Source organism: Heterodontus francisci, chromosome 6, assembly GCF_036365525.1.
Source record: "Heterodontus francisci isolate sHetFra1 chromosome 6, sHetFra1.hap1, whole genome shotgun sequence".
Taxonomy (NCBI): Eukaryota; Metazoa; Chordata; class Chondrichthyes; order Heterodontiformes; family Heterodontidae; genus Heterodontus; species Heterodontus francisci.
This window is the reverse complement of record NC_090376.1, coordinates 49,268,331-49,294,976: the sequence shown is the minus strand read 5'-3', so window position 1 is coordinate 49,294,976 and position 26,646 is coordinate 49,268,331. Positions and strand designations below refer to the sequence as shown.

Here is a 26,646-nt window from a genome sequence, read left to right as displayed (position 1 = left end):
TCCTCCCCCAAGAAAAATTTACCTTGCGATCCCGACTAACCCCCATCAAATCTTAATGAACTATGAACTTTACCCTTCCCACTAACCTCTAGACCAACCAGTAAGGTTTGACGTCACTCTCCACCCCCCACCCTGAAAATTTACCTCCTCCCGCTCCCCACCAGTGTTCCACCATACTTCACTGGTCTTGATCGGACAGCACGGCAATAAAGTAATTATTCTTTCATTTGCATTCATTAACATAGGGATATGTTGGTCCCCTCGCTGATCGGCGGGGGGCTGCCACGAGGCCTCGCTGCCGCCGGTAATATGTGGTGGGGTCTTCCCGGCGTCAGGCCCTGTGGCGAGCCTCTCCTGGAGGCATTTTCCGGGCCCCCCTGCCACCACCCCCGACGTCTGGGGGGGCCGGTAAAACTCATCCCTTTGAATTTTTATTCCCCATTTTAATTAATTATATCAGAATCAGTGTGTAACTTGCCTTTGATGCCTTTCTTGAACAACAATTCCTGCTGAGACATATTTAAGCAATATCTTTTACGAATGGTTTAAACTCTAATGGTACATTGTGTTTTCTTAGTGATAGTTGAATTGCTGAACATTAGCCTCTGTAATTATGGGATGTTCTTTACAATATCTGTATGATTTCCCTTCTTCATTGATAAAAACATGTTTTCCCATTTCTTCAAGGAGATATATATACAATATAAGATATATAAGTATGTTTCCTCTGTGGAAGAATCTAGAAGTAGGGGGTCACTGTTTAATAATAAGGGGTCGTCCATTTAAGAAAGAGATGAGGAGAAATTTTGACATTTTTAAGGCAGAGGTAGATAGATTCTTGATAAGCAAGGGGGTGAAAAGTTATTGGGGGTCGGTGGGAATGTGGAGTTGAGGTTACAGTCAGATCAGCCACAATCTTGTTGAATGGCGGAGCAGGCTCGAGGGGCTGAGTGACCTACTCCTGCTCCTAAGTCATACATTCGTATGTATATATAATTTACCAGAAATGTCATGCAAGACTTAAAATTGCATGACAAGAGATTTGGAATATTGAACATGATGGCTGTGTTTGACTCTATTGTAATTTTTAGAATCATGCTTTAGTACATGTTCAAAGATGGAATTGAGGTCACAACTTCAAAGATGTTCAATGTTCTAATGGAAGAACTTTATATATTTTTAATGGGAAATCTGTTCCTGTGTATTCTCATGAATAGCCCTAGGAGAAAAAAACTAGTGAAATCATTAGCAACCAGTATCAATGTTAAATGATTGCTCCATCGCCTTTTAGAAATCCATGTAATTTTCTGTCTTGAGCATTTAGCAAGTCTTTCTTTGGAGGAGGGGATATCTCAGGTTCCATTGTTCTCCCAGAACATGAGTCAGCCTTGACTCATTGGTAGCATTCTGCTCTCTGAATCAGAAGGTCATTGCTTCAGTAGCTTTAGCGCGTAATCTAGGCTGATGTGCCAGTGCAGTATTGAGAGAGTGCTACACAGGAAAAAGTGCTGCCTTTTGGATGAGACATGAAATTGATGCCCTGTCGGCTCTCTCAGATGACCTTTTTTTTAACATGTCTAGTCCATTCAGGTGATGGATGCACTTTAAAATGCCTCCTCTCTTTAAGGGAGCTGACTGCTGCAATTCCAACATTTGCTGTTTTCATTTTACAACTCTATTCAAATGCTTTAATGTATTTCATTACCTGAATATTTTTCAAATGTAGACCGCTTGTAAGTCAATTATTAAAACTCAATCTTCAAAATTAATAGCCTGAACCCACACCTTGTAATTAGCAATGTTATCTTTTCCCTTGTCTACAAATTACTCCATTATATAATGCCATCAGTGCAACAACTCATTGAGAGGAATAGAACATAGTAAAAATTGACTCATAAGATATTTGGGGCTTTAAATTTTGAAATATTATAGTTTTGATAAGGGGCATTACCTAGTTATGACTTTTTGATTCATTTTTTATTCTTTTTAACCTTGGTGATGCGGCACAGTGGCGCAGTGGTTAACACTGCAGCCTCACAGCTCCAGCGACCCGGGTTCAATTCTGGGTACTGCCTGTGTGGAGTTTGCAAGTTCTCCCTGTGTCTGCGTGGGTTTTCTCCGGGTGCTCCGGTTTCCTCCCACATGCCAAAAGACTTGCAGGTTGATAGGTAAATTGGCCATTATAAATTGTCACTAGTATAGGTAGGTGGCAGGGAAATATAGGGACAGGGTGGGGATGTTTGGTAGGAATATGGGATTAGTGTAGGATTAGTATAAATGGGTGGTTGATGTTCGGCACAGACTCGGTGGGCCGAAGGGCCTGTTTCAGTGCTGTATCTCTAATCTAATCTAAAAGTTAGAAATAATCAAACTGGTTGGGGGTAATTTTCACACTCCCTGCTGTGTGGTAAACTAGCTGAGTGAATTGCCATCCATTATCTAATGCATCTGATATCCACTTCCATTGGTTTCAGCAGTATTGTAAACTGAGTAGGTTGTATAACAAATCGGTGATGCAGTCCGTCAACTTGCTGCTCAAGCTCTGAAGGCGAAAATTACCCCCAAGGGCGGCACAGTGGCGCAGTGGTTAGCACCGCAGCCTCACAGCTTCAGGGACCCGGGTTCGATTCCGGGTACTGCCTGTGTGGAGTTTGCAAGTTCTCCCTGTGTCTGCGTGGGTTTTCTCCGGGTGCTCCGGTTTCCTCCCACAAGCCAAAAGACTTGCAGATTGATAGGTAAATTGGCCATTATAAATTGTCACTAGTATAGGTAGGTGGTAGGGAAATATAGGGACAGGTGGGGATGTTTGGTGGGAATATGGGATTAGTGTAGGATTAGTATAAATGGGTGGTTGATGTTCGGCACAGACTCGGTGGGCCGAAGGGCCTGTTTCAATGCTGTATCTCTAATCTAATCTAATCTAATTACTTTATGGATTTACTTCCCTTTGCCAGAACAATGTCCGTAACATGCACCATTCTTTTGAATACGTTTCATTTAATAATTCTTTAGTAATGTCTGTGCCAGTTGAGGCTGTTTTGGTCAGATTTTTTTCCAAATATTTAAATATTCAAAGCAAATTCCTTTTCTTTTAACACCAACAGGATTCCCCCTTGCTTGTGGATTCTTCCCAAAATGTGACTGTTAATGCTCGTAACTCTGAAGGACAGGTGACAGGCAGATTAACAGTGGGTGAGTACTGATTTGTAATCTGCTTTCTAATTTGCTCTATTTAATGTGCATTGCAATTTTAAAGAACAAAATCAATTCAGCAGTAAGTGTCACAAGGTTGCCAACGTCACACAGAAAGGCCAGATGGTTGGCTGGGGTGAGAAGTGAAATTATCACTCTTGTTGTCGGGGTTTATGCATCAGAGTCTGGAATTAAAGTGCATTACTAGGGTCATGTAAAGAAAGCTTTTACCTACTTTTACATTGGGTTAAGGGTCACCCAATGCAACAGACTCCCAGGTCATGTGCATTGTAAAAGTAGCTTGAGTTTTATGAGTTGTACTTGACAAAGTGAGTGCTTGATGTTGATAGTGGATGCAAACAGGTAAATGTAAAATCTTTAGCGTTGATACCACTGAGATCCTCTTGAAGTTGATGCACAATGAGGGTTAAGATTGTGGACCTTAAGGATGTGCTCTGAAATTGTTATTGTATTATATAAACATCTATGACCTTTTAGCGATCCTTAAAGGTTTTTGCCTCATCTACAGACCTTCAACTTTGTAATATTTTAAAACATATTCTGAAGAGAAAATCTCATGCTTACTTAGGAACAGCCAACTTTGTAGAGTTAAGAAAGTTGGTCAAGTTGTATCTCACGCCTTCATACAATACTAAATTGTTTGTAAATCGTCTATACTGGGATTAGGCTAGTTTTTGCAATAATGCCTTCGTTTGCTCTTGTATGCTTCATACTGCAACATTTCTATGCAAAGGCCAGAATTTTACCAGGCTATTTAGAGCAAGTTTGGAGGTGGCGGGAGGGCCGTAAAATGGGAGACAAGCGCTTATGGCCGGAAGTCTGAAGTCTTGATGTCACTTCCGGATTTTACCAGCGGTGAGAACCATGGAGGACTTCTGACAGAGCCAATTCCAAGGCTTCCTCCTCCATGGGGGTGAGGATGTAGAGATTCAGCATCCCTCCACCAGTCTTGGCTCTCTCTTTGTTGTTGTGTGTTGTCTTCTCCTGCAAACACAAGAAGGAAGACTGTCGGTTTCCCCACAGAGACCAGCACAGCTGGTGGGGGCCCAGCAGCCCATGATGGGGGCACACAAACGCCACCTGCATACAGCCACTCTCGAGGGACCTTGTGGGGGTCAGCATTGATAGATGGGTGCCTCTCGCTGAGATGCAGCCATTCCTCTGACAGAAATGCTGCTGCCTAACCCTATTGCCATCAAGCGGTGGTCATTCCCTCTGGGGCAAGTGCACCCTCTCGCGTTACCACATACGAGCCACAAAGAGAAAGGAGGGATGGAGTACTCACCTCGGCAGACTGAATGAGGTCATTGACGTGCTTGCGGCTCTGGAGCCAGCTTTTGGAGGTGACCCCATGGCTGCTGACCTCCTCTGTGATCTCCGTCCAGGCTTGCTTGGCCAGGCGAGACCTCTCTTCCTCCCGTCCGTGAGGAAAAGGACCTCCCACCTTGCCCTTGCAGCCTGGAGGAGAACCTGCAGGGAGGCATCGCTAAACCCTGGGGCCACCCAGAGTCTTCCTTCTGCTATTGTTGCCGTGGCCTTCCGGTGAGCTGCTTGGTTGGTTTGAGTCTTCAGTCAAAGGAGCAGGAGCAGCAGCAGTAGCAGGATGGCTCATGGCAGTAGCAGCAGGAAGGAGTCCTTTATCAGGAAGCAACGAATGCAGGGCTGGCAGCTCTTTAAATGTGGCATCAGCACCTACCGCGGCATTAGATGATGGCAACCTCGCCACCCACATTCCCACTCGGGCCCGAGATTGGACAGCCCCCATCTCTCGCTCCTTAATTGGACGGCCACTGTGAGATCGCATGCAGCTGGCTGCTTAATGGCAAAATAGACCACCGCCGTGACCTTCGCCCTTTCAGTCCATAGTTTAGCTGTACCTCAAAAAAAAATTTAAAGTTTTATTGACCTGCCTCCCTGATGGTTCAGTGTGTAAATGCACCAGGTGATACTGAAACCTTTCCCAGTTTTTACTTAATTTTCAGCAGCCAGATGTCAACAGGAAATTACCCAATAAATGACAAAATTAGCTCCATGATTGCAATGTGCAATGACACAATGTCATGTCAAAACCGCCACATAAGGCTAAGGAGGTCATAGATTTTATCCATGGTAAGTGCAGAGTTAATTGAATTCAGTTGAAATGGTGATGGGGAACTGCAAATGGCCTCAGTGTTCACAGGCTGAGGAGATGAAAATTTCTTCCACCTGATTGTTATCTAGTGACCTCAAGTGTATGGGGGAATTTTATGGTCTCCCCCGAGGCGGGTTTGGAGGCAGGGAGAGCATAAAATCGGGTGAGATGATGGCGGGGGATTCCCGCCACCATCCCGCCTCCACCAAAATTTAGTCTGGGATGGGAAGGCCTGTGACCTGCCTTCCTGCCCCGTTGCCAATTGAGGCCCTTAACTGAGCAATTAACTCCAATTAAGTAAGGGCCTCTTGCCACCGGAAATAGCCATGCAGCAGGCAGCCCTGTCACCGCACCTGAAGTACTTCACAAAAAACCGTTTGGGCTGCTTCCCGGCTCTGTGAGTAAAGTGGTCCCTCGTTAAAACCTAGTGCCTGAACGAGGGACCTGGAATCGGGCAGGGGGGGCCCACTGACAGCCACCCCTCAGCCCTGGCTACCGAACCCTATATACTCCCCTCCCCTGCAGCTCCCACCCTGTGAGACCCCTCACGCTCTGACCTACCTGTGGCCTAGGTCCAGCGATGTTCCTCGGCCTCCCTGAGGCACAGTGAGGCACAGTGTGGCTTTCGTGCAGAGAGATCGACCATTGACATGCTGTTCTCCCTTCATCAGATACAGGAGAAATGCCGCGAACAACTCTACGTTGCTTTCATTGATCTCACCAAAGCCTTTGACCTTGTCAGCAGACGTGGTCTCTTCAGACTACTAGAAAAGATCGGATGTCCACCAAAGCTACTAAGTATCATCACCTCATTCCATGACAATATGAAAGGCACAATTCAGCATAGCGGCTCCTCATCAGACCCCTTTCCTATCCTGAGTGGCGTGAAACAGGGCTGTGTTCTCGCACCCACACTGTTTGGGATTTTCTTCTCCCTGCTGCTCTCACATGCATTCAAGTCTTCAGAAGAAGGAATTTTCCTCCACACAAGATCAGGGGGCAGATTGTTCAACCCTGCCCATCTAAGTGCGAAGACCAAAGTACGGAAAGTCCTCATCAGGGAACTCCTCTTTGCTGACGATGCTGCTTTAACATCTCACACTGAAGAGTGTCTGCAGAGTCTCATCGACAGGTTTGCGGCTGCCTGCAACGAATTTGGCCTAACCATCAGCCTCAAGAAAATGAACATCATGGGACAGGACGTCAGAAATGCTCCATCCATCGATATCGGTGATCACGCTCTGGAAGTGGTTCAAGAGTTCACCTACCTAGGCTCAACTATCACCAGTAACCTGTCTCTCGGTGCAGAAATCAACAAGCGCATGGGAAAGGCTTCCACTGCTATGTCCAGACTGGCCAAGAGAGTGTGGGAAAATGGCGCACTGACACGGAACACAAAAGTCCGAGTGTATCAAGCCTGTGTCCTCAATACCTTGCTCTGTGGCAGCGAGGCCTGGACAACGTATGTCAGCCAACAGCGATGTCTCAATTCATTCCATCTTCGCTGCCTCCGAAGAATCCTTGGCATCAGGTGGCAGGACCGTATCTCCAACACAGAAGTCCTCGAGGCGGCCAACATCCCCAGCTTATACACACTACTGAGTCAGCGCCGCTTGTGATGGCTTGGCCATGTGAGCCGCATGGAAGATGGCAGGATCCCCAAAGACACATTGTACAGCGAGCTCGCCACTGGTATCAGACCCACTGGCCGTCCATGTCTCCGCTTTAAAGACGTCTGCAAACGCGACATGAAGTCCTGTGGCATTGATCACAAGTTGTGGGAGTCAGTTGCCAGCTATCGCCAGAGCTGGCGGGCAGCAATAAAGGCGGGGCTAAAGTGTGGCGAGTCGAAGAGACTTAGCAGTTGGCAGGAAAAAAGACAGCAGCACAAGAGGAGAGCCAACTGTGTAACAGCCCCGACAATCAATTTTTTCTGCAGCACCTGTGGAAGAGTCTTTCACTCTAATATTGGCCTTTGTAGCCACTCCAGGCGCTGCTCCACAAACCACTGACCACCTCCAGGCGCTTACCCATTGTCTCTCGAGACAAGGAGGCCAAAGAAGAGCCACTGCTTCCAATGTGACGCTGCAGCTGCCGGCCTCAGATTGGCAGGCAGCTGTCCAAGGGCAGGACTTCTGACGACAAAGTCCTTGATCCTATGGAAGGCTCGGCGCTGTCCACTTAAGTGCCTGAGCGGGACTAGATTCTGTGGGCCTTTCATACAAGAGGTGATCTCGTGATTGCTTTTTTCCGGACGTCGAGACCCCCTTTGCCAGAATAATATCCCAGCCGATCTGTGTGTATGTGTGTGTGTGCATCAGGTGACATCAGGACAGGGCTCTGTTATGAAGGTCTCGCCACTGTCCAGCACTCGCTGTTGAGGTGCATACATGAAGAAAACATAATACACTTATTCAACCTGCCTAGGAATCCAACATCAATAGCTGCCATGAACTTATCATAGATTATAATCATTTAGAAATCTTTTTTTATTTGTTCATTCATGGGATGTGGGCATCACTGGCAAGGCCAGCACATCCCTAATTGCCCTTGAGAAGGTGGTGATGAGCTGTCTTCTTGAACCGTTACAGTCCATGTGGTGTAGGTACATCCACAGTGCTGTTAGAAAGGAAGTTCCAGGATTTTAACCCAGCGACAATGAAGGAATTGCGATCCAGTTCCAAGTCAGGATGGTGTGTGGCTTGGAGGGGAACTTGCAGGTGGTGGTGTTCCCATGCATCTGCTGCCCTTGTCCTTCTAGGTGGTAGTGTTCGTGGGTTTGGAAGGTGCTGTCGAAGGCATCTCGGTGAGTTGCTGCAGTGTATCTTGTAGATGGTACACATTACTGCTACTGTGCGCTGTGATGAAGGGAGTGAATGTTGAAGATGGTGGATGGGCTGCCAGTCAAGTGGGCTGCTTTGTTCTGGATGGTGTTGAGTGTTGTTGGAGCTGCACCTATCTAGGCAAGTGGAGAATATACCCTCATACTCCTGACTTATGCCTTGTAGATGGTGGACAGGTATTGGGGAGACAGAAGGTGAGATACTCGCTGCAGAATTCCCAACCTCTGACCTGCTCTTGTAGCCACAACATTTATGTGGTGGGTCCAGTTCAGTTTCTGGTCATTGGTGACCCCCAGGATGTTGATAGTGGGAGATTCAGCGATGGTAATGCCTTTGAACATCTGGGGGAGATGGTTAGATTCTGTCTTGTTTGAGATGGTCATTGCATGGCACTTGTGTGGCGCAAATGTTACTTGCCACTTATCAGCCCAAGCCTGGATGTTGTCCAAGTCTTGCTGCATTTCTACACGGACTGCTTCAGTATCTGAGGAGTCGCGAATGGTGCTGAACCTTGTTCAATCATCAGTGAACATCTCCACTTCTGGCCTTATGGTGGAGGAAAGCTTATTGATGAAGTAGCTGAAGATGGTTGGGCCTGTGACACTACCCTGAGAAACTCCTGCAGTGAGGTCCTAGGACTGAGATGGTTGACCTCTAACAACCACAACCATCTTCCTTTGTGTTGGGTATAACTCCAACCAGTGGAGACTTTTCCTCTGATTCCCATTGACTCCAGTTTTAAGAGGCCTCCTTGATGCCATACTCAGTCCAATGCTGCCTTGATGTCAAGGGCAGTCACTCTCACCTCACCTTTGGAGTTCAGCTCTTTTATCCATTACAAAAGCTGTAATGAGGTCAGGAGCTGAGTGGCCCTGGCAGGACCCAAATTGAGCGACAGTGAGCAAGTTATTGCTGAGCAAATGCTGCTTGATAGCACTTTTGACAACCTCTTCCATCATTTTGCTGATGATCGAGAGTAGACTGATAGGGCAGTAATTGGCCGGGTTGGCTTTGTCCTGCTTTTGTGTACAGGACATACTTGGGCAATTTTCCACATTGCCGGGTATATGCCAATGTTGTAGATGTACTGGATGTAATGGATAATCAATGAGAGTCAGCATTTATTTGTTTAAGGCAAGTAATATTTGACAATTTTCGTAGTTTTTTTGAAGAACTGACTGTATAAATAAAGATAGATGCAGCGGATGTGTGTAGATAAATTTTCAGAAAGATAATGGGGGGACTACTTTGCCATGCAGACTACGTTGATTCTCTGGGGGCAGACAGTGCCACGGGCTGCTACCTGTGTGGTTCACATGGCATTTTCCAATAATGTCAATAAGGAAACCCACACAGGCTGTGCATATAGGGGCCCATGGCACTATGTACCCCCAGGGAATGGACGTAAGTCAGTGTAGTGCTACAAGAAGCGGCACTACACAAACAGAATTTCTACCCAAGGTGTTCTAGCTTCAGCACTCCACCACCTCCCTTGTCACTGCTCTGTTAGGCTGCTTGTTTGATATCCAGACCTGGTGAATCTTAACTTAGTTTAGCTGAATATGAAGAAAACTGAAGTCATTTTCTTTGTCACTAACCCTATATACATCCCCAGCCACTGTAACAGCCTTAACTCGAAGCTCTTTTGACTCTGAGCTGAATTTCAGCCCAATGCCCTCCCTTAATGAAAGATGGCTGATTTTCACCTCAAAAACACTGCCCACCTGTGCCCCCACCTCACCCCATCTGCTGCTGAACCCCTCATTGATACCTTTGTCACCTGCAGACTTGACTCTGCCAGTGCTGTCCTAGTTTTCTTCCCATCCTCCATAAACTTCAACTCGTCCAAAACTCTGACGCTCATTGCTCATATCTTATTTCATGCCATATTGCACTTCCCCATCACCTCCATCTTTGTTGACCTGCATTGGCTGCCAATCCAGCAGTGCCTCAAATTCAAAATCCTTGCCTTTATTCTTCAGTCCCTCCATATCCTTACCCCTCACAACTGCCATGAACCTCTCCAGCCTTACATCCCCTCCCAATCTCTGTTCCTCTGATTCAGGCTTCTTGTTCCTTCTTCCCTTCCGTCAACCCAATATTCACAGCCATGCTATCAGTTGCCTAGGCCTCACTCTGTGGAACACCCTCCCCAAAGCCCTCCACCTCACTCCTTACTTTAAGTCCTTCTTTAAAACCAACCTTTTTACTGAGCCTTTGGTCACTCGCTGCTTGTAATATTTTTCTCTTTGGCTTGACATCCATTTCTTACTAGGCCTTGGGATATTTTTCTATGTTAGAAGCATTATATAAATCCAAAATATTGCTTTTGTGGTGGTGCTGATTTTGGGCACATAATTAAAGAAAGGACATTAACGTCATACAGAGTGAATAGTGTAGATTCACCGGGATGAGGAAGCACTTGATATAGTGGTAGTATTTTTTACAGCAGCAGGAAAGGATATCTGGAATCCTGATGGAGGGTTTTGACAGATTGAATAGGAGAATTCAAATTGGGGAAACAATGAAGAGGGGCCAATCGGGAAGAGAGTGAGGTGAAGATTGGACAAATTCTTTTATATAGAGAGTTGTTACAGCAGGTAATGCTTTGCCACAGGGAGTAATTGTGGAAGAGACTATTGCATATTTTAAGGGAAGCATGGATAAGTAACTGAAGCGAAACATTACAGGCCTATGGGGAGAGAGTTGGACAGAGGGATTAAATTATGATTGCTCTGGCAATGAGCTGACGCAGACATGATGGACTAAATGATCTCCTTTTGTGTTGTAAAATCGAGGTGGTTCCATATTGTTTCTAAAATTCAGCATAATTTCCTTGTGTTTTCCACAGCTCATGCCAAAAATAATTAACTGCTACCAATTGCAAGAACATATGGCAGTAATCATTACCAGACTTTGATTAAGTTGCCAGGCTTGTCTATTGCTTTGCACGCTGCAGAGATTTATGTTGAATGTAGTGTTTTCCAGCCTTGTGAACATTCTAGTTGAGTGTCTGAATAAATCTGGTGCAGTATTAGTATCTGGGGAAATAGTACAAGTGTAAATCTGCACATCATGTCACAACATGTCAGAAACTTCATCCACGCCCTTTGTCACTGAAAGTATCTCATTGATAAATTTTAGAATAGTTAAGCATGTAAAGCCTAGGGCCATCTTATTTCAGTTTCTAAAGTAGAACTGTCTCTGTTGTATCACATACGTGAGACTGATAATGCATTTGAGATGTTAACAGTAAACATTCTTACAGTAAACATTATAAATAGATTCAAAGGACCATTGAATGTGTGTGATATAGAGAATTTAGGTCACATTTGTAATAATATGATAAGATATTTTAATACCTTAGTATAGGAGGCTGGCAGTCACGTTAAATGTGAGTTATTGCTAACTGCTTCCTCAGGCCACAGAAAGTATACTTTACTTTTTGGAATGCGCATGATCTTTTCATAAGGGTTCCTGATACCTCAGTTGGAAGGTTCCTTTGAACCCTCCTCCAAATGGCAGCTGTATTTGTGTGGGCAAGTAAGTTTCTGAATTCTCTTTGTCATCAGACACAAGGAAAGACTTGAATCAGATCTGTGGGGGTGGGGTGGGGGGGGGTGGGTGGTGTGGTGGGGTGGAGGTCGGCAAGTCTTGATTATATTCCGTTTGATGAACGGCCTTGTAGCTAGGAATAACCTGATGTGGGTTTATATTTGGCAGTCTTCGCCCTGGTCAGGAGTTATTCTGAATTCATCATAGATAAAGGCAAGCCAACAATGAACAGCCATAGCATGGACCATATTTCAAGGTTCCAATCTGTATTCTGTGCTAAAGCAAGAGGAACTATTTTGTTGTTTTTGATATCCTGGGAAGATGCAGTCAAGTATATAAATTTGTACACCTATTATTTGATTATACTTATCATTCATTTATGTATTTTACTGTTCAATAAAGCTGTCTATTAGTTTTTCGGCTAAGTCATACTATGAAAGGATGTTTATTCTTCTGCCTTTATAAAGTCAACAAAATTACATGGTGATGTATCCATTTAGCCAAATTCCATTGGCAAAGGTTCTGTTTGGCCTATCGGCTTGCTGCTTGTACCTAGCTAGCGGAAAAGTAAAGGCACATTCAACGTACAAGGATTGAGCACTCACTTACAGGAGTAGTGGATGTGGAGAGGATGGGAGAATCTAGAACTAGGAGTCACTATTTAAAAATAAGGGGTCGCCCATTTAAGACAGAGATGAGAATTTTTTTCTCTCAGAGGGTTATGAGTCTTATTCAAAAGGCGGTGGAAACAGAGTCTTTAAATATTTTTAAGGCAGAGGTAGATAGATTCTTGATAAGTAAGGGGGTGAAAGGTTATTGACGGGGTAGGTGGGAATGTGGAGTCGAGATTACAATCAAATCAACCACGATTTTATTGAATGGTGGAGCAGGCTCGAGGGGCTGAGGGGCCGACTCCTGCTCTTAATTCATATGGTCGTATGTTTGTAGTCACTGTTGTAAAAAGCCAAAAGATTATAAATGGATTCAGTAATATATTGGATGTATTCCCAGAGTGAGCAGGGATTTAAGGATAGTGTGAAGAAAGGTAGTTCGAGTTGATCTCTAAGATAGTGACAAGTTTGATGAGCTATATGTCCTTTATTTGTTCCTAAAGATTCTTATGTTCTCATTGACAGAGATGTGAATTTGCAGCTGAAGCTTAACGACAGACCAAAGTAAAATCCCACCACAATCTGCCAGTCTATTTTAGTTGATGCAATGATATTTGCAGAATAATGCTGTGTTATTTCAGTGCTTTTAGGTGCAGTTATAGTACAGTTAGTTTTTAGGAATCAGTTGATCTGAGCACATGTCCAAATATGCAACAGTCGGCTGATCTTCTAATTTGACAGATAGGATCGCAGTCACCTAAACTGCAAAACCAGGCATAAGCCAAGGGGGTGGATCATCTTCCCCCAGCGAACTTCAGGATGCTTATGCCAGAAATCCAGTGCCCCAGGACAGTCCACCCGCTGCAGGTCTCTATAACATCTGGCAGACTCTGTACCAGCAGAATATAGCAGAAGGAAGGGGTTACCTGATATCTGTGGGCTGGGGGTGGGTGGTTTGTGGGTGGAACTTGAATGGCTGGTTTTGTGGAGCCTGAAGGAGCACGTCTACATCTCCTAGCCCCACAAAATTAAAGAAGAACTTACTTTTATGACACTCTTTGGCCAGTTCGCCAGCTGATACTGGCTGGAACATGCACAGCTCCATATATCATAGGACTCCAATTAGCATTTTAAATCAACCTTCCGCCTGACTCAGAAGGGAATATTGCTTCAGCCACAGCAACAGCAGCAACGAGCTGCTCTATTTTGCCCACAATTTTTGGGGCACTCCTGCCCCATTGCTGCTGGTGAGAGGCCAAAATTCATCCCACTGTTTCTGAAGTACTAATATTCTGTCACTAGATATTTCTGGCATGTGTGATGAATATTATGTTATATCTACAAAACACACTGAGGCCAGTACTTTATTGATTCAAAGAACTGATCTTCAACTTCATTTATTTAATATTTCACTTCTGAAAACTGGATATAGGAATCTGACTGAAATCCTGATTGATATGTTATGAATTTATGCTGCTGGTGCTGAGAATCCACAAACAGAAAACTGGGGATGCCAGCCCTCCAGATTGCTTTGAGACATGCTCATGTGATACATGTTTAGGGTCTTGTTTTAGACATTCTCTTGGATGCACTGATGCCAGTCATTCCTGTAAATGGTTGCTTGCCTTACTTTTAAAGGTGTACCTGTAGTGCCCACTATCCAACTATACATGGATGTAACAATAGTATTGCTTTATGATTTGCCTTTTTTGCACATGCTCCCTTGTGTTTCCCTGCAGTCTGTTCGAAGGTAGACAGAGAAAACATTTGGTAAGGTGAGGCCAGAATTGAATTATTAATATGCTTTATTTATACCAAGTGAATACACGGAGCAATAGTTATCAGAGTCGCTTAGTTCAACTAGCAAAATCGTATTGACTTAATAATACAAAATGGTGAACATGCTACAATTCCACACATTAGTGAATCATCTGAAATTTCACTTAAACAAAAAACTCCAATAACAGTCTTACATTCTAATTTTCTTAGCTTCACAGCTTTCTGTTTAAAAACCTGACTGTCTCTGTTTCTGAATCTGAGCACCTCATTCAGAGACATCTCAAAACAATATTTATCAATTACCAATACTGGCTAATGAATTAGTTAGTGTTTACACTCTTTGAGAAATTAACTTCAGAGCTTAGCTCTTTTGACTCACTGCCTTTTTAACCTTTACTTTAAAACACAATCCTTAAACATAATTCTTTTTTCCAGGCCCTTTCTGTGGTAAAATGATCAAAAACTCTTGAAATGTGACAGTACTATATCACTGCAAATTCTTTCTTTCTACATTATGTAACTGTTTGGGCAAGTGTGACATTTATCACATTACTGGAAGCCCTTGCTTATCCTTGGTTTCACGTGCAATCAACCCCGGTCATCAATCCTGAACAGTCGTATAACCTATACCACAACTCACTTCCATGTAATACATTGAGATATGTGCATTTATGAGGTGCAATTAATCATAATTCTGGAGGTAAAAGCAATATAGGTGTTATGGCATCTCTAAATGTCAATTGAATTTAGGAGAAGATAAATCAATGATTGGATCACTCATCGGTTCCTGTAAACTAAAGGTCAGTTGGAAAGATCATCAGTGTCCTTTTTAAAGTATGTTTCTATATACATTTTCTCAGGTGTACTTTAGGCCTGTCACTCACCTTTCCTACTGCTGTTTATAACTTTCGTAGCTGCTCTTAACAGAATAATGTACTTCACAATTTATTAGGAGTTGTTTCACATTGGAAAAGGGACGTATAAAGAATTTGACATGGAATCTATTCAGGTGGATAAAGTAAGTCATTATTTATTTTTTATTTTATTTTATTTAGAGATACAGCACTGAAACAGGCCCTTCGGCCCACCGAGTCTGTGCCGACCGTCAACCACCCATTTATACTAATCCTACATTTATCCCATATTCCTACCACATCCCCACCTTCCCTCAATTCCCCTACCACCTACCTACACTAGGGGCAATTTATAATGGCCAATTTACCGATCAACTTGCAAGTCTTTGGCTTATGTATGGAATCATGGCTATTTTGGAGGAAATATTGAGGCTGTGATTTAATCAAGGGATTCTGATAACATAATTAACTATAAGAATAAAGCCTTGCAGATTCAATCTGAACTCCCAGATTAGAAACCAGTCTTTAGCTCAATCCCTATCAACTGTGTATTTATAATATTATATTGTTTGAACTTCTGTTGTATTGCTCACAGTAGTCTGGGCCTGGAGCACAATTTCTGCCCTAGAAATTGGATTACATACATCGGGCTGGTTCTTGTGTTGGAGGTGGGGCTCCCGGCGGACGGCCAAAAAGGTGGGGGGAACTTCCCAGTGGCAGCAGGAAGAGGGCCTTAATTGGGTTTTAATAGGCCACTGGGTGGAAAGGCTGTCAGCCTATCCTGCTACCAGGAAAATCGCTTGGAAATGACCCTCTGCCCTGCTGCCTCCCTGCCTCCAGCCCTGTCTCAGGGGGGGCCACACAAAATCTATCCCATCCATTTTGCAAGTGTGAAACAGATGTCTAAGGGTCCAATAAGCTGGGCATCATGCACTCACCCTTCCCACGACAGTACGTCAGAAACAAACATGTGAGAACACCATAATTCATTTTTCTCTTGATCTGCATAAACACATTTCCATTAGATACAAAGAAATGTTTAACTGAAAAGACATTACCTCTTAGCTACTAATTGATTAAGCATTAAGTTTGCAGTAAGAGGTGACAATTTTCTGTTTTCTCTCTGTTTAATTACTCTGCCCTATAATTCATTGATTAGGCCACTTTGCTCATGTTCATTTGGGTCCACTTAAATTGGCACAACATTTTGCACCAAACATTCTGAGTAAGCGATATGTCAGCGGAAGCAGTGAAATATCATTCTCATTTCAGTAACAAATCAAAGTCCTGGTTAGCAGGCTTTGAGAATTTTCTGATATAATTTACTCATCGTTCTTGCTAAGAAAATGTCATGGCAACCCAGGTGACTTAAATAAGTTCACATAGCATCCTCCAATTAAAGATATGAGAGACAATTGAGAAGTATTTGAAATCATTAAATGGACAGGAGAAATTAAAGTGTAACAACAATTTGTGATTACAAAACAATCATCGATGTGATGGGGAGCTGGATACGAAGGCAAAAGAGTTTGGAGGAAGGGGAGACAAAGGCATATTATTATGTAAGTGCTTCTGTTTTTGTTAAATATATTTTTTGAGGAATTCATAGTCAAACTCAAGAAATGTTGGACCTATTTTTTTTCCAAGAGGGTCATCAAGAGGACACTGAAAGAACTTGTTTGACAACAACATTCATTGGTTGTCACATGACTCAAGTTAAAAATAGAACAGAAACTCTGGTTATGGGGGGAAGATGTGTGCAGAGAAGTAACAGGTCAAAAGGTGAACTTTCTGTTTCCGGTTGTACTTTTGAATTGTTTTGAGTTGGGAATGAACTGTTTAAAAGGTTGGAGTTTTAAAAAATAAAACTGAAGGACAGAGCCCCAGCTCAGTTCAGCCTGTTCCATCACTTTAAAAAGCTTGCTGAAGAAGAGAACTTCCAAGGAGAGATGAGAACTTCCAAGAAGAGAAGAGAACTTCCAAGGAGAAAAGAGAATTCCCAAGGAAGGAGAGAAGACCACAACCCAGCTCAGCTTTACAGCATCTCTCTTAAAGACCCTGAGAAGTCCACTGTGTCAACTCATCTTGTCTCCTATCTTTGAAGAAAAGCTTGCTAAATTAATTCTCAACGCCACCTGTAAAGAACTGTTCTAAGATCCCAGTGACCCGTCTATGCGTACTCGGAGGCCAGACCGTATGCAAGTTTTTAAATACAACATATCCCATCTACTGTTTCTTCAAGAATGACCACGTATTTCTGTGGCCTTGTCCTATCAACACCTTCTCTTTGGTTATCTCTTGCCCCACCCTCGCTTTACTTGCTTAAAACCTATTACATTTTTAATATTTGCCAGTTCTGATGAAGGATCACTGACCTGAAACATTAACTCTGCTTCTCTGTCCACAGATGTTGTCGGACCTGCTGAGTATTTCCAGCATTTCCTGTTTTTATTCAGCCCAAGTATTTTTTTTTTTGTCTTTTTTTAATACAAGAGCTATAAAACACAAATCCCTTTATTTTCCCAGTTAACCGGTGTATGTGTGCATGTGTGAGTGTGAGGGGCTAAGGTAAAGAGGGAACTTTAATATTTCAATCTGTGTGTTCATGCCTGACTCATTACTGGTTAAGACTTGTTTATAATAAACTGATAATTTTGTTGTTTATTAAAGACCTGGTTGGTGTGTTTTGTTCTGGGAAAAATAAAATATATGATTGACCGTATTGGTAACTGGGAACATTTAAATGTATGTTGTGACCTGTGGAGAAGTGGGACGAGAATAAACAGTGCACTCCTCCCGCCTCAGTCATAACAATATCAATAAATGGAAGACTTTTGAAAACAGAGATGCAGGAGTGAAAAAGTAGGAGTAAGAGAAGGGAGTAAACAGCTTCAACCATCACCTGCAGCTAGTAATATTCATCAGCAGCTCATTCATAAGAACTTCAATGCAGCAATCCATGATAGAAAAACAGAAAATGCCGGAAATACTCCACTGTTCAGGCAGGATCTAAGGAAAGGGAAACAAAGTTAAGGGTCGGAACTTTTCATTGGGTGGGTGGCCCATCCACCGGCCGAAAAGTTGGTGGTGAGCCTGCCTCTGCTGGGCCTAGGGATCCAGACTGAGATTTTTCGCTCCCAGGCCCTTAATTGCTCTCGGGCGGGACTTCCACCTCTTTGAGGCAGTAAGTCCCACCTAATGGAGCTGCCAGCCAAGCAGCTCAGTCCCAGCTGTGCCACTGGGAGCGATGGCCACTGCTGAGACTACACCCAGTTTCAGAAAGAAGAGGAAGGACAACCTGGGAAAGGAGGTAAGTTTTTAGGGCCTTGCCGGGGACAATCGATTGGGCCCCAGTGAGGCAGGGGAAGTCGTTTGAGGGGGGGGGGGGCAGAGGGAGTGTTGTGCGTTGGGGGCAGATGGGGCTTCGGGGGTGGCCTTCCATGCAGCACAGGGTGCCCAATCAGGAGGGCCCCACCAGCCCACAAGAAGGCTGCCTGGTTTCACCAGGCGGGCTTTTTGAGGTCTCAGCCACCCACCAGCCAAGCATAAAATACCCGTGATGGTCGATGGAGGCCCTTAAGTGCCAGCTAATTGGCCACTTAAGGGCCTTGATTGGCCTGGGGTGGGCGGGCTGTTTCTTGCCGCCGATGGCCCGTGTAAAATTGAAGCGAGGGGCAAGAGGGGTTCGGGAATGGACCCTCCACCTCCCACTCAATTTTACGCCACCACTCCCTGCCACCCCCCGCCCCCGACACCAGCCCGCTTGTTTTGGGGGGTGTAAAATTCCAGCCAATGTTTCAGGTCGATGACCTTTCATCAGAACTGGGAAAAGTTAGAAATGTAATAAGTTTTAAGTAGGTGAAATGGAGGAGGGTGGCAAAAGAGCAAAAGAGTAGGTCTGTGATAGGGCAGAAGATGGAAGACATTAAATGGTGAAAGGGTTGGTGGTGCAGAGCCAAAGGGAATGGTAATGGTACAAGTAAAGAAACTAAAGATGTGTCCAGAGGAGGTGTGAATGGCAGAAAAAAGACCAACTGCCATCCGCAAGAAAAAACACGAGAAAAAGAAGATTAAGACCAAAACATGCAAAGAAAGGGAAGCAAAATGGGGGCAGAGATTATGGTCTGAAATTGTTGAATTCAATGTTGAGTCCAGAGGCTGCAAAGTGACTAATCGAAAGACGAGGTGCTTGTTGTGATAGTGTATTTGTTAATATGTTAAATATAATCATTTAAGTATATGTTTATGCTAATATGTGTGTCATCACTGGAAATAATGCAATATCACATGATTCAGTTCTCTTGCACAGTCAGTTAGCATGTGTAAGCTGAAGAAGCAAAAACAAATCTCCATTAAAGCTCTGTGTTCAACCTCTATGCCTGCCCTTCAGCTTTGTTTTATTAATCTGGAAAGAGATAATGCAACAGTGCTGTTCCTCGAGCTTCACCCAAACATTACAGTAGGCTGAGGACAGAGATATCAGTGTGAGAGCAAGGTAGAGAATTAAGATGGCAGGCTACTGGAAGCTCGGGGTCAAGCTTGTGGACTGAACGCAGGTGTTCTGCAAAGCGGTCACTCGATCTGCGTTTGATCCCCCCAGTGTAGAGGAGACCATATCGTGAGCAGCGAATACAGTACATTAAATTGAAAGGAGTACATGTAAATAGCTGTTTCACCTGGAAGGAATGTTTGTGGCCTTGGAGAGTGAGGAGATAGGAGGTAAAAGGGCAGGTGTTGCATCTCCTGCACTTGCATAGAAAAGTGACGAGGGAAGGAGATGGGGTGTTGGGGGCGATTAAGGAGTGGACTAGGGTGTTGTGGAGGAAATGGTCCCTTTGGATTGCTGAAAGAGCAGGTGAAGGGAGGGAAATATGTGTTTGGTGGTGGCATCACACTGGATGTTGGAAAAAGCAGAGGATAATCTGTTGACTATGAAGACTGGTAGAGTGGAACCCTATGGTTGATCTGGGAGGGAAGGGAAGGATGAGAGTAGAAGTGCAAGAAATGGAGGAGACACGGTCGAGAGCCCAATCAACTATGGTGGCGGCGGTGGGGGGGGGGCGATAGTTCTCGGTTGAGGTTAAATGAAGACACATCAGAAGCGTTGATATGGAAGGTTGCACCATCAGGGTCGATGGGACAGAGACAGAAAAACTTGGAGAATGAAATGGAGTCCTTACAGGAAACAGGGTGTAAGGAAGTGCATTCGAGGTAGCTGCGAGAGTTGATGGGCTTATAGTGAATATTTGTTGATAGTCTAGCCCCAGAAATGGAGACAGAGAAGTCGAGGAAGGGAAGGGAAGAGTCAGAGATAGACCAGGTGAAGGTGTGAAAGGTGGAAATTGGAAGCAAAGTTGATGAAGTTTTCAAGTTCAGGGCGAGAGCAGGAAGTGGCATCGATACAATCAATGTACTGGAAAAAGAGGTGAGGGAGGGAGCCAAGTAGGGACTGGAAGAAGGAATGTTCCATGTATCCCACAAAAAGACACACATAGCGAGAATCCATACGAGGATCCGTAGAAACACCTTTTATTTGAAGGGAGTGAGATGAGTTAAAGGAGAAGTTGTTCAATGTGAGAACGTTCAGCCAGGCAGAGGAGGGTGGTGGCGGTGGATGGGAACTAATTGGGCCTCCGTTCAAGGAAGAAGCAGAGAGCCCTAAGGCCTTCCTGGTGGGGATAGAGGTGTAGAGAGATTGGATATCCATTGAGAAGGGGAGATGGCTAGGGCCAGGAAATTGGAGGCTGTTACAGTGGAGGGCGTCAGAAGAGTCGCAGATGTAGGTGGAGAGATACTGGACAAGGGGAGAAAAAAATAGAGTCGAGGTAGGAAGAAATCAGTTCAGTGGGGCAGAAACAAGCTGAAATGATGGGTCTACCAGGGCAGTCCTGTTTGTGGATCTTGGGAAGGAGGAAGAAGCGGGCTGATTGTGGTTGGGGGACTATGTGGTTGGAGGCTGTGGAGGGAAGATCTCCAGAGGAAATGAGGTCAATGAGTGTCCTGGAAACAATGGCTTGATGTTCGATGGTGGGGTTGTGGACTGGGGGAGGTAGGAGGAAGTGTTGGAGAGTTGGGTTGCAACCTCTGCAAGGTAGAGGTCAGTTCATCAGTCAACAACAGTATTAGTCTTACCAGCAGGTGTGATAACAACACAAGGGCTGAAATTTATACTTACGCCACCGAAATCGGCAGCAGGTGAAAACAATGGCGGCCCACCCACATGGGCCGCATGTCACAGATCACAGCACCTCATTTAAATAGCCGGACAGCCTGCCCCCACTCCCCCCTGATGGAGAGGGCTGGCTGGCTGTCCCTGGCAATGGCATCAGCTGCCTGTGCGTAGGCTCTGATGCCATTTTTAAAGGGCTTTGAGCCCCACCGTTACTTATAAATATTTAAAGATACAGTGAAAAAAAATTAAATACATTTATTTTGCTCCCTCCCACCACCACAATAACCATAAAATTAATTACTTGCTCTCTCCGCCCCAAAACACTTACTTTGTCCACTTGACCTTCCCCCTGCCAAAGTGCATAAACTTTAACCTAAAACCCTTCCTATCAACCCCTACACCAATGATATCACAGTGATCCCATTCCACCCCCCCCACTCCCGCACTGAGAAAATTACCTCCTCCCCCCAAGTGTTCCACATCGTTTCCCCAGACAGGGATCACAAAGTGTGGGAGTGTTGGCCAACAGCAGGAAGGTTGGAGTGGGACAGAAGGCATTAGGGTAAGTATGATTGCATCATTCATTGACATTCATTTAAATATGTAAATGGAGGTGCCGTCACCGAGCGGCGGGCGGGCCACCAGGAGGACTCGCCTCCTCCGGCAATATCAGGCCGGGCCCTCCCAGCGTCAGAGAGCGTGGCGGCCCTATCCCGGAGGCAGTTTCCAGCACCCGCCCCCCCACCCCAACACGACCCCGAAACCCCGCCGTTGGGGGGTCTGTAAAATTCAGCCCTAGGGTTGGACCTGCGGGAATGGAGTACTGCAAGTTTAGAAGGAGGTATGTTAGAGTGATTAAAGGGAGCAGAGAAATTGAGATAGCCAATGTCACGCTGGCAGTTCTCAATGAAAAGATCGAGAGGGTAATAAGAGGCCAGAGGGAAGGGTTCAGGTAGAGGGAGAATACAGGAAACAAGTAAAAGGGTCCACGGTGCAGGGGAGGACTCCTGGCCAAAGAAGTAGACATGGAGGAGAAGGTGATGGAAGAAGAGCTCAACATTGTGCTGAGCTCGAAATTCATTGAGGTGGGGCATAAGGAGATAAAGTTGAGTCCTTTGCTCAGGACAGACCATTCAGGGTTAGAGAGGGGAAGGTCAGAGGGTATCTTGAATACAAGGCAAGAGGTGAGATTAGAAGAAGTGTTGGGGTCTGAGGGAAGTCATGGGGAAGAAAGATCTGGAGGGATGTTGCTACATATGCATTGTTGCAGTTTGCAATCCTTAGCACCTGAAAGGAAGAAAAAGAGTTTTTGTTGAGGCATTGGATAAGATGAAGGAAGAAATGAAACTGTGGACCAGAATAGCTTTGAGATAGAGTGAGTCGGTGCTGCTGAACAGAGAGATCGAAAGTGTGCATATGGCGACATATGGCATTGAGAGTGGATCTCAGGATGTGGTGAGAACAGCAGCTCGAGGAATGTTGAATGTCTCGGAGAACCACTCTCCCAGCTTGCTTTCTAGCACCAAGGTGGACATTTGTTCAAGGAGTTGGCAGGGTACAATAATGTCATCATGAGAGATTGCGGCATTTTCCATTACTATTGCATGACTGCTCCCTACTACTGGATGTTAGCTCAGTCCTCTTACTGATCTGGGGGAGAGCAGACATGAGGAGATCAGAAGTTTAAGAGAATCAGGGACCGACTTGATCTCCCAGTTTGTCCAAGGCAGATAGTTGAGCCCAGAGCCTGCATGACTCCGGTATGATCATACCTGAGAGCTTTTATTACTGGTGTCTCAGACCCATACAGGGGGAGTTTAAGCACAATCATCACTGATGTGACTATACACTCATGGGTATGGAGGAAGGAAAGAGAGTAGGAATATAGAGTCATAGAGTCATTTGTGGCACATTCAAGTCCATGCCAGCTCTCCACAGAGCTATGCAGTCAGTCCCATGCCCCGGCTCCAACCTCATAGCCCTGCAAGTCTATTTCTCTCAGGTGACCATCCGACTTCCTCTTGAAGTCATTGATCGTTTCCACTTCCACCACTCTTGTGGGCGACGAGTTCCAGGTCATTCCCACCCGCTGAGTATAAAAGTGCTTCCTCATATTCCCCCTGCATCTTTTGCCCAAAACCTTCAATCTGTGTCCCCTAGTCCTTGTACCATTTGTTAATGGGAACAGTTTTTCCTTGTCTAACTTATCTAAGCATGTCATAATCTTGTACACTTTTATTAAATCTCCCCTCAATCTCCTTTGTTCTAAGGGGAACAAACCCTACTTTTCCAACTCAGCCTTGTCACTGAAATCCTTAATTCGTGGTACCATTCTGGTAAATCTCCTCTGCACCCTATCAAGGACCCTCACATCCTTTCTGAAGTGTGGTGACCAGAACTGGATGCAATACTCCAGTTGAGACCTAACCAGAGCTTTATAAAGGTTCAGCATAACGTCCCTGCTTTTGTTCTCATTGCCTCTATTTATGAAGCCTAAGGTCCCATATGCTTTCCTAACTACTCTCTCAATATGTCCTGCCACCTTCAAAGATTTATGCACATACACCCCCAGGTCCCTCTGTTCCTGCACACTCTTTAGAACTGTGCTATTAAGTATATATTGCCTCTCCCTATTCCTTTTGCCAAAAGGCATCACCTCACACTTGCCAGTATTAAATTCCATCTGCCATGTGGGACTGAGAACTAACAGGGTGGTAGAGGAACTTTCACTACTTTGGTTTAGTTTTCCCCTTAAATCTAACTCTCTGGATTTCTGTATTATGTTAATTGTGCTTAATATATAGGATTGTTGAAGATTAGGAGTATATAGTTCGTCGCTAATATAATTAAGGAGGTCAGATATCAGAATGGATGTCATCTGAACCCTCAAATTATGGTACAGATTTATACCTTGCATCAATCTGAAAATTTCATCACACCCAATGATCACTATCCTGTGAATCAGTGAATTTAAGCAATGAGTTGTGTTTACTTTAGGATCTCAGATGAAATCATCACCCTGAGAGCGTGAGGCTGCTGGTCAGGTGCTCCTGGTGGGAAGGTGGCCCAATTACCAGCTAATGATTATTGTTGTTGGTACTTTCTCTGTGTTGGCAGGTATCTTCTCGTTATCATAGAATTATAGAATGATTTGGCCCATCGTACCTGTGCCAGCTTTTTGGTGGAGCTATCCAATTAATCCCAGTCCCCTGCTGTTTCCCCATTGACCTGTAATTTTTTTCCCTTCAAGTATTTATCCGATTCTCTTTTGAATGTTATTACTGCCGTTAACTGATGGTACAGGGATGAGGGGACACAGATTGAAGACTTTGCGCAAGAGATACGGGGGAATGTGAGGAAGAACCTTTCTATGCAGCAAGTGGTAATGACCAGGAACTCACGGCCCACGAGGAGAGGGTGGAAGTAGAGACGATCAATGATTTCAAAAGGAAATTGGAGGGGCACTTGAAGGAAATAAACTTGCAGGGCTATGGGGATCGAGCAGAGGAGTGTGAATGACTGGATTGCTCCACGGAGAGCCGGCATGGATTCGATGGGCCGAATGGCCTCCTTCTGTGCCCTAAATGACTCTATGACTCTGCTTCCACACTCTTTCAGACACTGCATTCCAGATCACGACAACTCGCTGTGCAATAATATGTTTCCTCATGTCACCTCTGGTTCATGTGCCAATCACCTTAAATCAGTGTCCTTTGGTTACCAGTCCTTCTGCTACTGGAAACAGTTTCTCCTTATTTATCAAAACATTTCATGATTTTGAACACCTTCATTGAATATCCTTTTAACCTCTCTGCTCTAAGAAGGACCACCTTCTTTTGTCACGCCACATAACTGAAGTCCCTCATTCCTGGTACCATTCCAGTAAAGCTCTTCTGCACCCTTTCCAAAGCCTTGGCATCCTTTTTAAAAGTGTGGTGCTCAGAATTGAACATAATAGGCTGAATTTTATTATCCGGCGGGTGTGCAAAATGGCAGCAGTCCTGCCAGTGATATCAGCAGCTGTGTAGCCACGATTACGTGGCGGGCAGCCATTTAGCGTAACGGAGACGGTCGTTCACCCCACAAATCACGTGGCAGGGGTGGCAGTGGAGATGCCGTTCATGGCATTACCTGATGTTGGAACAGGTGCTGCCACCATATTTAAAAAGCTGCCAGCCCTGCATATACCATCTCTATTCTCTCTGGACCTTCGGCATCCTTCAAAAGCTACAGTAACAGACCTGAAACATTAACTCTGCTTCTCTCTTCAAAGATGCTGCCTGACCTACTGAGTATTTCTAGCACTTTCTGTTTTTATTTGGGATTTCTAGCATTTGCAGTATTTTGCTTTTACTAAAGTAAACCTGTCTGGACAAAAAAGTGTGTAAATCTTGGTTCTGCAGGATGCCTGCGGTAGCTCTATAGTACGGAGTAATGTTGGTCTGATAACTTTTCAATAAGTGCGTGCTATCATTATCATACCAACACCATTTAAACTACCCTGTTATGCCCCCCTACCCAACACCACAACTTATACATTCTCAGAGTTCCCCACCATCAAATACAATCCCTTTGCAGAATTCCCCCCACACACAATCCACTTGCAGTGTTCCAACAGCTCCCCCCTTCAAACATAATGCACTTGCAAAGTTCCCCCAACACCCTGACAAACAATTCCCTTGCAGAGTCAGCATAGTGGCAATGTCCGCTGCAAACCCCACTTACCCTCCATAACTCCATCGTGAGGCATCAAGGAAAGAAGCAAAACTGAAGGCATGTGAGTGCTGCACGTCAAACACAAAATTGAGAATGCCTCGTTGAATCGCAGTGAACGACATTCAAATGTTATCTAAAACAGTACGTAAAACATTTAAATGATGATGCTTCCGGGGCGGCACTGCATCCATGGGACTTCGCCACCTCTGACAAAATTGGAAACAAGCACTATGGCACTGGGTTCCGTGGGGAACGGCTTCGCAGGGATACGTTATTCTCCACCCCACCACCCCCCCCCACCTGCCCTACCAACGAACCCGCCTTCAACAGGAATGTAAAATCCAGCCCAATATTTAAGTGAGGCCTAACCAGTGTTTTATACAGGTTTAGCATAAAATCCTTCGTTTGTTCCTTTGTACTCCGTTTCATTATTAATAAAGACAAGGATCCCATACTTTTTTTTTAAACAGCCTTCAAAGCTTGTCCTATCACCTTCAGAAATGTGTATACATCGGTCTCACTGTTCCTGCAACCTCTTTAAAATTGTATAATTTAGTTAATTTTGCTCTTTTCATTCTTCCTACCAGAATGTATCACTTCACTTTGTTAAATTGCATCTGCCAAGTCTCCATTCAGAATTTTACCGGTCTGTGATCTCCTGAAATCTGTTACTACCCTCCTCATTGTTTACTACAAGTTTTGTATGATCTGAAAACTTTGAAATTATGCCAGTATGCCTAAACCAAGACCATTAACATATATCAGACAGAAC

At 44.5% G+C, this 26,646-nt stretch overlaps 1 protein-coding gene across 5 annotated transcripts in view; it reads left to right on the top strand.

Annotated features, from left to right (window-relative positions):
• sgcg (sarcoglycan, gamma) overlaps window positions 1-26,646 on the top strand; it is a 702,223-nt gene that overhangs the window by 440,330 nt on the left and 235,247 nt on the right. For all 5 annotated transcript variants that reach the window (XM_068033637.1, XM_068033635.1, XM_068033636.1 and 2 more), the window contains one exon: window positions 3,105-3,192. In XM_068033637.1, the coding sequence (XP_067889738.1) occupies window positions 3,105-3,192 (88 nt within the window). The remainder of the gene's footprint in view (window positions 1-3,104; window positions 3,193-26,646) is intronic.